Source organism: Argopecten irradians, chromosome 15 (genome assembly GCF_041381155.1).
Source record: "Argopecten irradians isolate NY chromosome 15, Ai_NY, whole genome shotgun sequence".
Classification (NCBI taxonomy): domain Eukaryota; kingdom Metazoa; phylum Mollusca; class Bivalvia; order Pectinida; family Pectinidae; genus Argopecten; species Argopecten irradians.
This window is the reverse complement of record NC_091148.1, coordinates 17403161-17417832: the sequence shown is the minus strand read 5'-3', so window position 1 is coordinate 17417832 and position 14672 is coordinate 17403161. Positions and strand designations below refer to the sequence as shown.

At 36.3% G+C, this 14672-nt stretch overlaps 2 protein-coding genes across 2 annotated transcripts; both read left to right on the top strand.

Annotated features, from left to right (window-relative positions):
* The first annotated feature begins 2585 nt into the window (after positions 1-2585).
* Positions 2586-8158, top strand: LOC138309732 (acylcarnitine hydrolase-like). The gene is made up of 3 exons (XM_069250951.1): positions 2586-2764; positions 4063-5598; positions 6556-8158. Exons 2-3 carry the CDS (start codon positions 4067-4069, stop codon positions 6725-6727), a joined length of 1704 nt encoding a protein of 567 aa, XP_069107052.1. The 5' UTR covers positions 2586-2764; positions 4063-4066; the 3' UTR covers positions 6728-8158.
* A 526-nt stretch (positions 8159-8684) lies between these two features.
* LOC138308638 (carboxylesterase 4A-like) lies at positions 8685-11019 on the top strand. The gene is made up of 2 exons (XM_069249677.1): positions 8685-10314; positions 10833-11019. The coding sequence occupies exons 1-2, from the start codon at positions 8771-8773 to the stop codon at positions 11017-11019; spliced, it is 1731 nt and encodes a 576-aa protein (XP_069105778.1). The 5' UTR covers positions 8685-8770.
* The last annotated feature ends 3653 nt before the right edge of the window (positions 11020-14672 follow it).

Sequence of the window (14672 nt, the reverse complement as noted above, 5' to 3'; positions counted from 1 at the left end):
TAGCGCTTCGACCAAGACCTCAAGATGGCGGACAGGATGTTGCGTGCGGTGGATGGAAGCAAATGTTGCATTTCTACAGAAGACACTTTTGTTCTATATTGATCTACTTTTAATCTTCATTAAGCTAATTCCGTTTTATAGAAACACAGACGCGACAATTCATATGTTGTACTTTAAATGTAACAGCGTGGTGTGGAAATGAAGAAAGCGGTGCGAGGTGTCGCTTGACGTGCTTCAGTCACACCAAATAAACACCTCATTTTTATCATGTTTTTAACCTATCTACTTTTATCTATTCCAGCACCAGAAGAAAAAAAATGCACTGTATATAACCCCTTCCCCCACGCCACTGAGCCGATCACTCACCTAAAATCGTCACTATTGACGGATGGTGATAAACCAAAGAAGAAGAAGAAGAAGTTACGATGACATGAAAACGGGTCTCATGTACATCTGTTACATCATATTACGTTATCGGCAGCGTAAACGAACGTTCTAGAATGTTAACATATATGTTCCTAATTAATTTACCCACACCAAGTTTTGTTTATATCATCACAGTTGTATTAATAAGAACAGAATATCCTTCAGATGCCCCTGATCTCGGCACGTGTACTATCTGTAATATGTAATGCGTCGCGTGCACAATATTGTTCGATTTATACATTTGCTTAATTTGCTCGATGTATTCGACAAACTATTCATCATTTTTAAATTGAATGTTTGTAATTGAGATGAATTCGCACTGGAATCATGTTTATATGTATTATGTATAAAAGACAAAGAATCTACTGAATGGCTGGACAGACCTAGTCCTAGAAGAAGATGTGGAGATAGCCAACTCTGTTTATACCCAAGTATAACCACAACCGGGCCATAAAGACCTTTCTCCTCTGTCATTTTATAGTTTGAACTGTATAATGATCGTGATTTCAAATCAGACCGAGTGATTTTATAAACAATGAACAACAACGTATATAAGTAGAAGGATCTAGTTTTAGGATGTTTATCTGTAGATATATAGACAATCATGCTAGAAATTTCAAATGTTATTTGTTGTTTTTTTTATTTGTACCACCGAGATAATTGCTGATTAAAGACCAACTATCTGTCCGAAACGGCTTTTGATTTTTAAAATTGGAATGTAGAACAAGATTGATAATTTTGTAGAGTCGCAAAAGTTATTAGCTTACCGGTAATACTACACCTATCATCTCCTTCTGAATAACTAAATTTAAATAAACTAAATGTTAATTTTCATAACGCGGGTCGTATTATGTTTCCTGCTGTCGTCCTAGATACCGCGCTGTAGTTGACTATCACTGCGCCAGACCGCATAACAGCGAACTGAATCTTCACTGTTAACATAGTTTACGCAGGAAATCTCGCGTTTGTTTGTTAATGTAACCTCATCTTAGGTAATCAATATATATTTCCTTATGTTATCAATGTTTTAAGGTTTGCTTCTGCTTTTGCAGTTTTGCCTTATTTTTCTTTGTTTCTGAAAGGTAATGGGCCTTATATATATAATTATAATTATAATGTAAGTAAGAATAGGAATACACTTTTTTAATTTAAGTGATGACAGTAATTATCTGTTGGATTTCTAGAAAATGCAATCATTTCGTCACCGAAACGCAATATCTACAAGAGTTTTGCATGGAGCATAGAAGAGATATGAATGATTTCCCGATCACGATTAACACTAGAAGCGGAGCTTTCGACGTCATATTTGCTTCGCATACCAAATTACACATTCGCATACTAAGACACTCCTACCCCCTGCTTTCAGATAGGCCCAAAAGTGTCTGAAGGGTTCTCAATTTAATTTGCACCTTTAGATCTATTGGACCAGATGACGAAAGGAACATTGTTTAGAAAAATACACTGTTTTAGCTGTCGTTATTGGGAATATTGGCTTAAAGATGCTCCACCGCCGACAGAGCATAAATGATATTCATCATTCGAACAATCATTTGTGTTTAATCGTGTATGTATATGCCTAATTAACACAAACAGTGATATAAAATAATTTATTTCGCCATTGGTGCATGCGCAATTAGTAATTCATTTCATATAGAATATAGTGCCACGGAAATTTTCGGGATGCAATTAATTATTTTCCATATTTTTAACTTGAAGTAAAATTAGAAGCTCAAACTTTTCAATGGTGGTAATGGTGTAAAGTAAGTAACTTTTGTAACAGAAGAAAAATACTTAATCGTCTGCTCCTGTTTTTGATAGTGAAAAAATACCATTTGTCAGCGGTGGAGCATCTTTAAGAAACACCCCCTCCCCTCTTAACTCAAAGAAGCCAAACTGCATTAAATAACAAGGTAAGGTATATGACCCTGGCTATCAATAAAAACGTTAAACCCATCCAGTCAACCAGCCAATACAAGAACATTGATACCAAAACGTAAACACTATATAAGTTATACTGTGTGTGTGTATTACAGCTTATCGGCGGGCTACCTTGACTTCTGTGTATTTATAATAAGATAATAACACACGAGTCGATGATACAAATGTCAAATAGATAACCATAACATTCTCTCGATTATTTAAATAGATCAGCAGGTAATTATGTGTGATTGTCATATATCCTTGTGCTATAGTGATATCTGGTGTGTTCAAGGTTGACGAGGTTTACTATCTCGTATACTGGTCACAGATGCAACCATATTGCTACCATTCAATAAATAACGAGACAGATGATGCTTTGATCCACACGCAGCCTTTATCTTTTCTTCCATAACTCACGGTAAGTATTTTTGATCTTAAACATTCAAAACATGCAGTACGTTTATCTAATCGTTGTGTTAGTGATTGTTTAACATTTCCGAACGGAACAGGTGAATTGTTGCTGCACTGCACTATACACACGATGATAAAGTTTAGACATAGTTAGCTATACACACGATGATAACGTTTAGACATAGTTAGCCTTGTATTAATGTAATTGCCTTTGCAGACACTTCCGTCGGTGATTCAGATTATATACACATATATATATAAAACGCAAGTTTGTTTGCCATGATAACGTTTAGACATAGTTAGCCTTGTATTAATGTAATTGCCTTTGCAGACACTTCCGTCGGTGATTCAGATCATATACACATATATATATAAAACGCAAGTTTGTTTGCCATGATAACGTTTAGACATAGTTAGCCTTGTATTAATGTAATTGCCTTTGCAGACACTTCCGTCGGTGATTCAGATTATATACACATATATATATAAAACGCAAGTTTGTTTGCCATGATAACGTTTAGACATAGTTAGCCTTGTATTAATGTAATTGCCTTTGCAGACACTTCCGTCGGTGATTCAGATTATATAACACATATATATAAAACGCAAGTTTTTTTGCCATGATAACGTTTAGACATAGTTAGCCTTGTATTAATGTAATTGCCTTTGCAGACACTTCCGTCGGTGATTCAGATTATATACACACATATATATATAAACGCAAGTTTGTTTGCCATGATAACGTTTAGACATAGATAGTTAGCCTTGTATTAATGTAATTGCCTTTGCAGACACTTCCGTCGGTGATTCAGATTATATACACATATATATATAAACGCAAGTTTGTTTGCCATGATAACGTTTAGACATAGTTAGCCTTGTATTAATGTAATTGCCTTTGCAGACACTTCCGTCGGTGATTCAGATTATATACACATATATATATAAACGCAAGTTTGTTTGCCATGATAACGTTTAGACATAGTTAGCCTTGTATTAATGTAATTGCCTTTGCAGACACTTCCGTCGGTGATTCAGATTATATACACATATATATAAAAACGCAAGTTTGTTTGCCATGATAACGTTTAGACATAGTTAGCCTTGTATTAATGTAATTGCCTTTGCAGACACTTCCGTCGGTGATTCAGATTATATACACATATATATATAAACGCAAGTTTGTTTGCCATGATAACGTTTAGACATAGTTAGCCTTGTATTAATGTAATTGCCTTTGCAGACACTTCCGTCGGTGATTCAGATTGTAAAACACGACATCTGTTAATGTTCATTGTGTTTCAGCAACATGATGGCCACTCTCTTACAAACGACATTCCTGATAATACCATGGTACATGTGTTGTTGTGGAGAACCAGTTATACACACCAATTTAGGCGACATTAGAGGCATTCAGGAAAATGACGTCTATCAATTTAGAAACATTCCATACGCAAAACCACCGGTTGGTAATCTCCGATTTGCAAAACCGGAAGTGTACGGTCCATGGGAAGGAGTATTGGACGGATCCGAGTTCGGACCGTCGTGTTTACAAGAAGTACCACAAGAGTTTAAACGAATGCTGCCACATCACAGACAGTCCGAGGATTGTTTATCGCTGAATGTGTACACACCACAAGGGCCTCTAAATACGGCCTCCACTAAATCGGTGATGGTTTGGATTCATGGCGGAGCTTTTTCCTTTGGACAGGCCATGTATTTCGATGCGTCACACTTAGCATTAACAGGGGACATAATCGTTGTTACAATAAACTACCGACTTGGCGTATTTGGGTTCCATGTGCCTATTGACAATGAATTACCTGGAAATATAGGATTGTGGGACCAACGACTCGCTTTAGAATGGGTTCATGAACATATCAGTTCCTTTGGAGGAAATCCGAAATCTGTGACTCTGTTTGGCGAATCCGCCGGTAGCTTTAGTGTTTGTTTTCATGCATTAAATCCGATGAACAGTGGACTATTTCATCGAGTTATTGCTCAGAGCGGAGTTCCTACTTCTTTGTTAACGTTGTGGCCAAGAGCTAAATCATTTTCACTGGATGTAGGAATATCTGTGGGCTGTGCAAGTAATGCCTTTGACGAATCATACCTTTCGTGCATGCGTCAAATACCAGCTGAACGTCTTCATTCAGCTCAACAAGATTTGATGTCAGTTCCGGATAGGTCACTTAAAATCGAGATTCGCATGGGTGCAGTGATCGACGGCGTTCTAATACCCGATGATCCGTTCACCTTAATGACCAACAAGTCATCGCCATCATACAAGTTTTTCAGGACATTAGACTTCATCACAGGAATCACAAGTCAAGACGGATCGATAGCTGCCCCAAGTTTGGCCAACATTGCCAAATACGTTAACTTTGATATCAAAAATGGTTTCCCTACCAAAATGTTCTTTGGACTTCTCTTTCCGGCGTTGGTGTCTGCCTTTTACGGGGAGTCTGTAAAGTATACGCTAGCAAAGGATTATATCTGTCCTCTGTACCACAGTAGTGACCAGCTGGTACAGGGGAACAAAGTTCTGGACGCCTTTACCGACTCTATCTTTGTCGTGCCAGCACTCAGATCTCTTAACAGCCATTCGGATGATAATGGGGAAGCTAGTACTTACCAGTACGTGTTTGAGAGACCTCATCCCGACCCCGAGGATCACGAGCGTCTACCATCCTGGGTAAAGGGCTCTACACATACATCTGAACTCTTCTTTTTGTTCGGGATCCAGGATTTCTTTAGGAAATATGGCATTGCAGTGGATCCAGCCGATTTGGTACTGTCAGAGCAAATGATGAAGTATTGGAGTAATTTTGCAAAAACTGGGTAAGAATTTCAGCGCTGATAACCAGTGATTTTAAACTTTTGTTAAGATAATCGTCAATTTTAAAGAAATTCATAGTGATTTAAAGTACATAAAGATGTGTTCCATGAATTTACAGTCAATACGTTCCACAATATTTCAACCAGCTTTTACGTTGTTAGACATTATTTAGTGTATATTGAAACCCAACATTCTGCTGTGTGCAATTTAATTTCGCTATTAAAGTAGGTTTGGGAAAATTTATTTCCATGGTTGAAACGTTGAATTGTTTTGTTTAATTATTATTCCACTGAAGTTATATTTAATTTACCTTTCTTTTAAAACGAAAATCTAAATTCGCCACAAATAGTTAACAATATTGTCTACGTTGATATTGTTCCACTATTTTACTCTGATAAGATAACAGTTATCTTAAAACTGGAACAAGGATCAATCTACAATCACGGTTTCAGATGACCGGTAATTCAATGACCGGTAATTCAATGACCGGTCATTCAATGGGTAATATAATCATTGTATACTTAACCATGGCCACTGGAATATTAACTATGTTTACCGAAATCCAAAATCTAATCAAGCCAAATTCCGTCATTGCATAATACAGAGTAAGCTCCCTTACAGGAAGGTATCGATTGTTACGTCATTGTTTTGTGAGCGCAATTCACGTCGATTTCTCCGAAAAGTATGACGTTTCGCTCGCAAACACATGACGTCACAATCAATACCTACCCGCAAGTGAAGGTAACTCTGAAATATGCAAATTCGGAATTATTATGGTTTCGTTATAATGTTTAAATTTTTAATATACGTGAAATATGACATACTGTACTGTAGTCTCCAAACACCCAGAAGCAATACATCAGTTAAAACGGAGGTCGTCATTAAAGGTGAATTTTTATTTTGATCATACATAATGTAAAATTAATTAGTTTATGACCGTATTTCTTATCATTTTGCAGAAATCCTAATTCTGACGATTTACCTTCATGGGAGCCGTACACCAGTGACGCGCAGGCCTACATTAGCTTAGATACGCCGATAGCCTCTCGGCGTCGTCTGTTTGCGGAGCGCGTGGCTATGTGGGAAGAAATTCTACCAAATCTGTTACAGACGTCTTCACGTTATAACTAATTTTTATGCAGCAAAATAGATGTACACTCAAACATGCAATAGCGACCAGCTTTGTATAACAACCACCTGCTAAATATGACTACTTTTTAGCGTCCTAAACAATTGATATCAACACATGTTACTACTTTCCAACATTGAGCTATTACACACATTTCGTTGTCAATGTAGTCTTTATAGACAACGACATTGACAGCAGTTTGATATTAAATAGTTTGTTTTTTCATTTTTGCGATAGTGTTGATGTGTACAGCAAATCGGATGTTATGTGGTATTATGCACGAGCCTCATTAAAAGCCTTTCACTTAGCGTTACATGTGTCATAGGTTCATAACGACACATAAACAAAAAGTTCATAACAATAATTTCACAAAGCTTATTCTTCTAGCGGCTTTCGTCTATTTCTGGAGAAAGATAGGTCAACATTTTCACCCAGTTCTTTTGAGATTAGTCTACCTACATTTAAGGAGGGTGCCGTATTTTCAACCAAGTCAATTTCATATTCAAACTTATTATTGTATGACTTATTTAAACACTCGTACATGTCTGCTTTAAACGTTTCCGAAATAATATAGTAAAATAATATCTATAGTAAAACAGTTTGATTTTGTTGCACTATTGGACCTTTTGTGACTTTGGTTATTTTTAACATACAGAGCGATTGTTAAGCATTCAAAAACACGTGCCACATTCGTGCTGTGTCGCGTTGTATTAATGGAGCTCTTGCCCGTTTTATAGTGCTTTCTCATTGACGCTTGCCGCTTCCAAAGACAACAAACACACCCACCCACCGGGTCATATAATACTGACAACGGCCAAACTAGTTTGTTAGTGTGCATATATCAAATCTTTAGATTAGTTTAGTTTAGTTCAGCATTAAGACGACTGATGTGCTCGTTATCAGTATAATCTGATGTACTTGTTATCTAGCATGCTACAGTAGAATATCACCCTAAAAGGGGCCATAATTCTACTAATACAAAGTAATACAACACGAGAGGAGAGGACCTATATAGGCTTTGCCTGTTGTCTAATCCATTTATCAATACAATAATATAATATCTTTCTCTGTAATTCCTGTATAACTTGTATTGTTTAATAAAATATTTTGAAATGAAATAATACAACACGAATATACCGCAGCCTTCCAAAAGACACACAACACTTTGGACAAATCAGAGGTCAACGACCCTAGTTGTTAATAGGACGCAAATAATAAAGCAATTCCAAATGAAAAGATAAATCATTTGCCCTTTCTAATAGTTAAACGTTATCGGCGGTTGACCTTTCTAGACCTATTTCCCAATAACACTAGTTTAAAAGGCTATGGAAGTAGCGATAGTGAAAACATTCCGCGGAAATCACACAAACCATGTCTTCAAATGACCAAGGTATTGTACTATTTTACTATTTTGTATGATTCGGAAATAACAACAAAATTCAAAATTTTAATGTTTAAACAAATTTAGTAAATAACATAAAGTTTCTTGACCTGATATCAGCTCTCGGCAGTGCTCCAGATAATTTTTAGGAGGGGTTGGTAATTGTACACGCACCTTTGAAGAAGAGCAAGTCGGCCTTCTGTGCGAACCCAAAACTTAACAGAGATATTTAGATACAATTTATGAGGTTATAACGTTATCAATGATAAACTAGCAAATGTGCAAATATATATCTTAAACGAGAGCACAATTGATGCAGACTCTTAAAAAAATGACTGGAATTCACCTAATTTTACTCAATTCTACTGATTTTATTTCTGGATGTAAGCACTGATAGTAACTGAGTAACACAAATATTTCTAGGGGTAATTTGGACACGTTCATATAATTTTAAGGGTAATTAACATATTTTCAATGGATATTTTACTCGTGTACTCATCTTAACTGGAGCACTGTCTCGGGACCTGTGGTTCTTGGGCTGAAGTCTTAGTATCAGACTGATAAAGGGTGTTGTAAAATAACATTTAATTTTTTTAATGAAATATGTATTTTCATTGACAATGGCGAAAATCATGATAAAAAGGAATAATGTTTTTCAGTCAAAATGGTCTTCTTTCTCCTCGGTATTGTTATGTTGAAAACGGAGACGCAGTTTGGCGTAATGGGACAAAGACAGCCACTACTCCATACACGATTAGGAACCATGCGCGGGATTGTAGAGAACGGCGTGAAGCAATACAGAAGTATACCTTATGCTAAACCACCAATCGGTCCCTTAAGATTTGCTAAGTCGGTAGCGGCTGTTCCGTGGAACGGTGTGAGAGATGCTTCAAAATTCGGACCTTCCTGTATGCAGCCACCGTATCCTGAGACCGACAAATTTTTGCCGAGCTTGAAACAATCTGAAGATTGTCTGTTTCTTAATGTATATGTCCCTGGCAATACAACAGTCGGCTCTAATAAACACGTTATGGTTTGGGTTCATGGCGGTGGTTTCTTTGTTGGTCAGGCCATGTTGTATGATGGCTCCTTTCTAGCAAGTCAAGGAGATGTAATTGTCGTGACCGTGAATTACCGTCTTGGAATATTTGGATTTTTAAGTACAATGGATTCACATCTTCCAGGGAATTATGGTCTATGGGATCAGCGTCTTGCTTTACAATGGGTTCAGGAAAACATCGCACTATTCGGAGGAAACCCAAAATCTGTGACCATTTTTGGTGAATCTGCTGGAGCTATCAGTGCATCATTACAATCAATAAACCCTTTGAACAAGGGATTATTTCAAAGAGCAATAGTGCAAAGTGGGACAGCGATGATGAATGCCGCAATTTGGAAAAATGCAAAAACATATGCAAGAGACGCCGGCGTAATGCTAAACTGTTCGACAACAACGAGTAAACTTGATGACTATTTCGTAAGATGCATGCGTTCATTACCTTTAGACAACCTTTTAAATGTTCAAAATGATTTATTTATAAGAGACTCTCTGAATTTCGGTCGGACTTTTCAAGCCATTATGGGACCTGTGATTGATAACATTCTCATCCCCGATAGTCCGTTAAAGTTGCTAAGCAACAAGTCGTCACCTTCTTTCAAATTTTTCCTATCGTTAGGCTTTATGGCTGGGAATGTAAACCAAGAAGGTTCGCTGTTTCTTCCAAAGCTTGATATCTTCTCAATCTCTAAGAATTTCAATGTAACAGCAGGTGTCCCAACAAGTGATTTCTGTGACTATCTGGTGCCTATGTTTACTTCTACTTATACAGTGGCGACAAACCGAACTATAGCGACGCAGAGTGTGTGCTCCATGTACAGAAAACCATACGCAGCCTCACAGGCGAACAGCGTGCTGGACTGCTATTCAGATGTAAACTTCATTGTACCAGTCATTGAAACATTGAATATCCACTCCGCGGACAACATTTTGACATCTACATACCAGTATATGTTCAACAGACAAACCATAGATAAATCTTCGCTTGAATCTCTTCCGCCTTGGTTTATTGGAGCACCACATGGATCGGAAGTGTTTTTCTTGTTCGGGGCTCAAGTATTTCAGACAAAATTCAACATTACGGTATCAAGCACCGATTTGGCATTATCTCATCGGATGATTTTACACTGGAGCAACTTTGCAAAAAATGGGTAAGTGTTGTAAAATATAACATGTCCCTATGTGAAATAGGGTCCTTGATGGAAATTTCATCGGGATTAAGACATCGTTCAGATGGCTTACCTGTAAACCAACATTTTATTTCATTAGATTAAATTTTGCGTTTCCAGTTTTGACCATTTTCACAATGTAATTTCGCGATTTAAAATAACATTGTCTTACCGTACCTATGTTTGAAACGTTTCCCCGTCGATTGAGCTTCGCGATTTAAATACAGATCATTGTCAATGACGATTTTTGTAGTATCCACGAAAAGCACTACATTTAATCGCACGACAATTAGCTAATTTTGTCAGTATAATATGACCGTGTTATTCAAAAGGATATACCAGAGGTCGCCAGCTTAAGTGTTAGCAGTGTTGTTAGACCGTTGAAAAGTTAAAATAAACCATATGTTTTACGGTTAAAGAAAATGTTTACAATGAAGGTTTTTGAATAGAAATGATTGTTATTTATTAAAGTTTTCTTTGCATTTGAATTTTTTTTACAGGAACCCGAATATTGACAATCATCCGATGTGGATTTCTTACGATATTCAACAAAAATATTACATGGATTTCAACCAAGCTGTCACGATAAAGACCGATCTATATAAGGACCGTGTATCATTATGGTTAGGTACGACGGCCAACTCAACAGCGGCATGGCAGTCTGCTATCGTCGGGAGGGAAACGTAACATCGTTTAAGATGCTCCACTGCCGACAAAGCATAAACGATACCATTAATTTGAACAATACCTGATGTTAAATCGTGTATACATGTATATATGTGTCTAATTACCATAAAAATGCATATAAAAGAATCTATGTTTGGTTGTGATTCATGCGCAATCAGTACTTCCAAAAAGGGCCTAGTGCTATGACACGCCATTAGATTTTTTAATATATTTTATCTTGAAGTAAAAGAAGAAGATATAACTTTTCAATGGTGGTAATGGTGTAACGTAAGTAAATTTGTAACAGAAGAAAAATACGAATTTGTCTACTCCTTTTGATGATAGAGAAAAAAAAACATTCGTCGGCGGTGGAGCATGCATTTCCGGGGTAAAAAAGAGCGGAAGTTGGTATCACCTAGTTAAAAGTTTAAGACCCTGTTTTAACCAGTGATTGTTATGCCTATATATGACTTTTTAGGTGTACTTGAACATAATTTATTTGATATGAAGTGTATATGCATCCGTCCTAACATTAGATATTTCTGTTTAAAACATGGCACTCTGATGTATAGTGCTAATTATGGCTATTGTGTAACTAACCTACAGCTACAGGTAAGGCATTCAACCACCTTTGACACTAAACATTTCAACATAACTGTATAATGTCTACTCTGGTCATGAAATTCTCATGAAAGTCCATATCAATGTTATTACCAGAAAATTGTTTTATTCACACGTGAAATCCACAGGCGCCGGATGTGTGTTGTTTCTCAGACATCGGGAATCGACGAATAATGACTTAAGAACCATTTTGAATTGTATCTGATGTATTGGAGCATACAGATATACAACAATATTTCTTTCCCTTTCTGAAAAATATGCATGAAATAATGTGTAGTTCTAAGCTAAGTTTTAAAGGGGTCACAGTTATAAAATGAATAAGTACACTTTTAATAATAATTACTTATCTAATCTTTTCTAATTTGCTACTGATCAGTGTTTGTTTAAAAAAGAAACACATGTAGTAAATATTCATAGCCAGGTACTACATATTCCCAAGGACTGGTACCAGGCAACTATGAAAATGAGTTGTCACCTAGGATATATACAGGTAAGTCTACCTTTATGAATACATGCGCAGTATATACTAGTAGGTGTGTATATGGTCACATCAGACACCCGTATTTTTCTAATATCTCATATAGTCACACACTGTATGTCATATCACTTTGAACATGTAATAAATTAATATATCTGGTCCAACTCAATAGATTATGGCATGGTTTCTGACAAAACAGGCTTATCATATGTTGATAAATCTACAATGTAAATCAATGCTGATCAATATTGGTATCTGTGTTGTATATCTGTGTATGAAAGATAGCAGGCGTTATTAGACATATACATCTATATTGACAAGATAAAAAATGTATACATTGTGATTATTCATAGTTGAAAGCGTTTTAGTTACGAAATATGCTTGATTAGTACACAGGTATAAGGAAACATATACCGATCGATATCTACTAATACTGTATACACTGCATATACAGTAAAAAAACCGATCATCGATATTATTTGAACGAATAAAATCATATACTACGTACCTGCATTGAAGAACCAAAGATATACAGTTTTATTATCCAAAAAATCCAAATACCGGTTGACAACACACGGCCAGTAGGCGAATATTATAAGACTCTTTCAAATGTGGATATGAAGGATAGGGATATTCTACCCGTGGGTCACAAAATGTAGTAAAACCCGAGGCTTGCCGAGTGTTTTGCACCATTTTGTGATCCCGAGGGTAGAATATCCCTATCCTTCATATCCACTTATGAAAGAGTATTTTTCTTTCATACCTCGACGTTTTATTGCAATTTTACAACTATAATATCCCACCATTTTGAAAATTCGAGGAAATCACGGCTGAAAGTCAATTTTTCATACATGAAAAATTACAAGATATTTCAGCAAACATTTCGTTGTTTGCATCTTTAATAGTAAAACCAGTCAAGTTTGTGAAAAAAAATGTTAAAACCGATAAAATAGAAGTTTTGTTGACGCCGTGACGTCACGAGGCTTTATTGCATGGGTAGCAATGCAATACAGCCTCAGGCGGCATGAGTGTATGCCCTAGACCAGCCAGTATTATACCCGTAGGTATGAAAGAATATAAGACTCTTTCATATGTGGATATGAAGGAAAGGGGTATTCTACTCGAGGGTCACAAAATTTAGTAAAACCCGAAGCTTGCTTATACCGCCATTCCGAAATAAATTCGAAGAAAACCACGGCTAAAAGTCAATTTATCAAATATGAAAATTACGTAATATTTTTCAACGAAAATTCCGTTGTTTGCATCTGTTATAGTAAAACCAGTCAAGTTTGTGAAAAAAAATGTTAAAATTTTACCGAGGAGATAGAAGTTTTGTTGACGCCGTGACGTTGAGTGACATGAGTGTATACCTACGGGTGTAATACTGGCTGGTCTAGGGCAATACACTAATGCCGCCTGAGGCTGTATTGCATGGCTACCCATGCAATAAAGCCTCGTGACGTCACGGTATCATCAAAATTTCTATTTCCGGGGTAAAAATTTAACATTTTTTTCACAGACTTGACTGGCTTTACTATAAAAGATGCAACCAACGGAATTTTTGTTGAAAATATCACGTAATTTTACATGTATCAAAAATTGACTTTCAACCGCAGATTTCTTCGAATTTGTTTCAAACTGGCGGGATATTATAGTTGTAAAATTGCAATAAAACGTCGAGGTATGAAAGAAAAATACTCTTTCATAAGTGGATATGAAGGATAGAGATATTCTACCCTCAGGATCACAAAATGTTGCAAAACCCTCGGCAAGCCTCGGGTTTTACTACATTTTGTGACCCTCGGGTAGAATATCCCTATCCTTCATATCCACATATGAAAGAGTCTTATATTATTGCATGGGTAGCCATGGAATACAGCCTCAGGAGACATGAGTGTATTGTCCTAGACTAGCCAGTATTACACCCGTAGGTATGACAGAAATACCGGTACTACCCAGGAGGGTTCGGGCTTTGCGGAAAGGGAATATTACTCTTAAAGAATGGATTGCGGAACCGGTCCATTATCTTCATTCTGAGTGGAGCAGTACAAGAGGCAACATGGCAGACAGTGCAGATCATATTTTTATGAAGTCTAACTATCTAAAATGATTATCAAATTTCCGTTAAGGGAGTTTCTTTTGTGATATGTTAATATAACTGTTGTTTATGTAAGACGTAGACCATTCACTTTATGAAAATATATTTATATAAATTTTCGGAAATTCACAAGATATGAAGGATTACCATGGAAACTTACGTTTTTAATGAACCTCTCTACGTTATGAAATGAAGCAATAACAACAGTTAACGAATATTATTGGTCCTTTTAAAAACCATAATATCAAGATTTAATGAATTATAAAGGAAACTATATTGAAGTTCAGTGAAAACGGCTATGTGATGACAATAAACAAAAGCTTATTTTTGTTTTAATTATTTCATTAGGCTTTGTGTGATTTTTGCATAAGGAATTATACCGAAGGTATTCAATTCGGAAATAATATAATGAAAACGTTCAATTTTCAAAAATCAAAACATCATTGTAGGAATGCATGTGCTGTCATGATACATGTA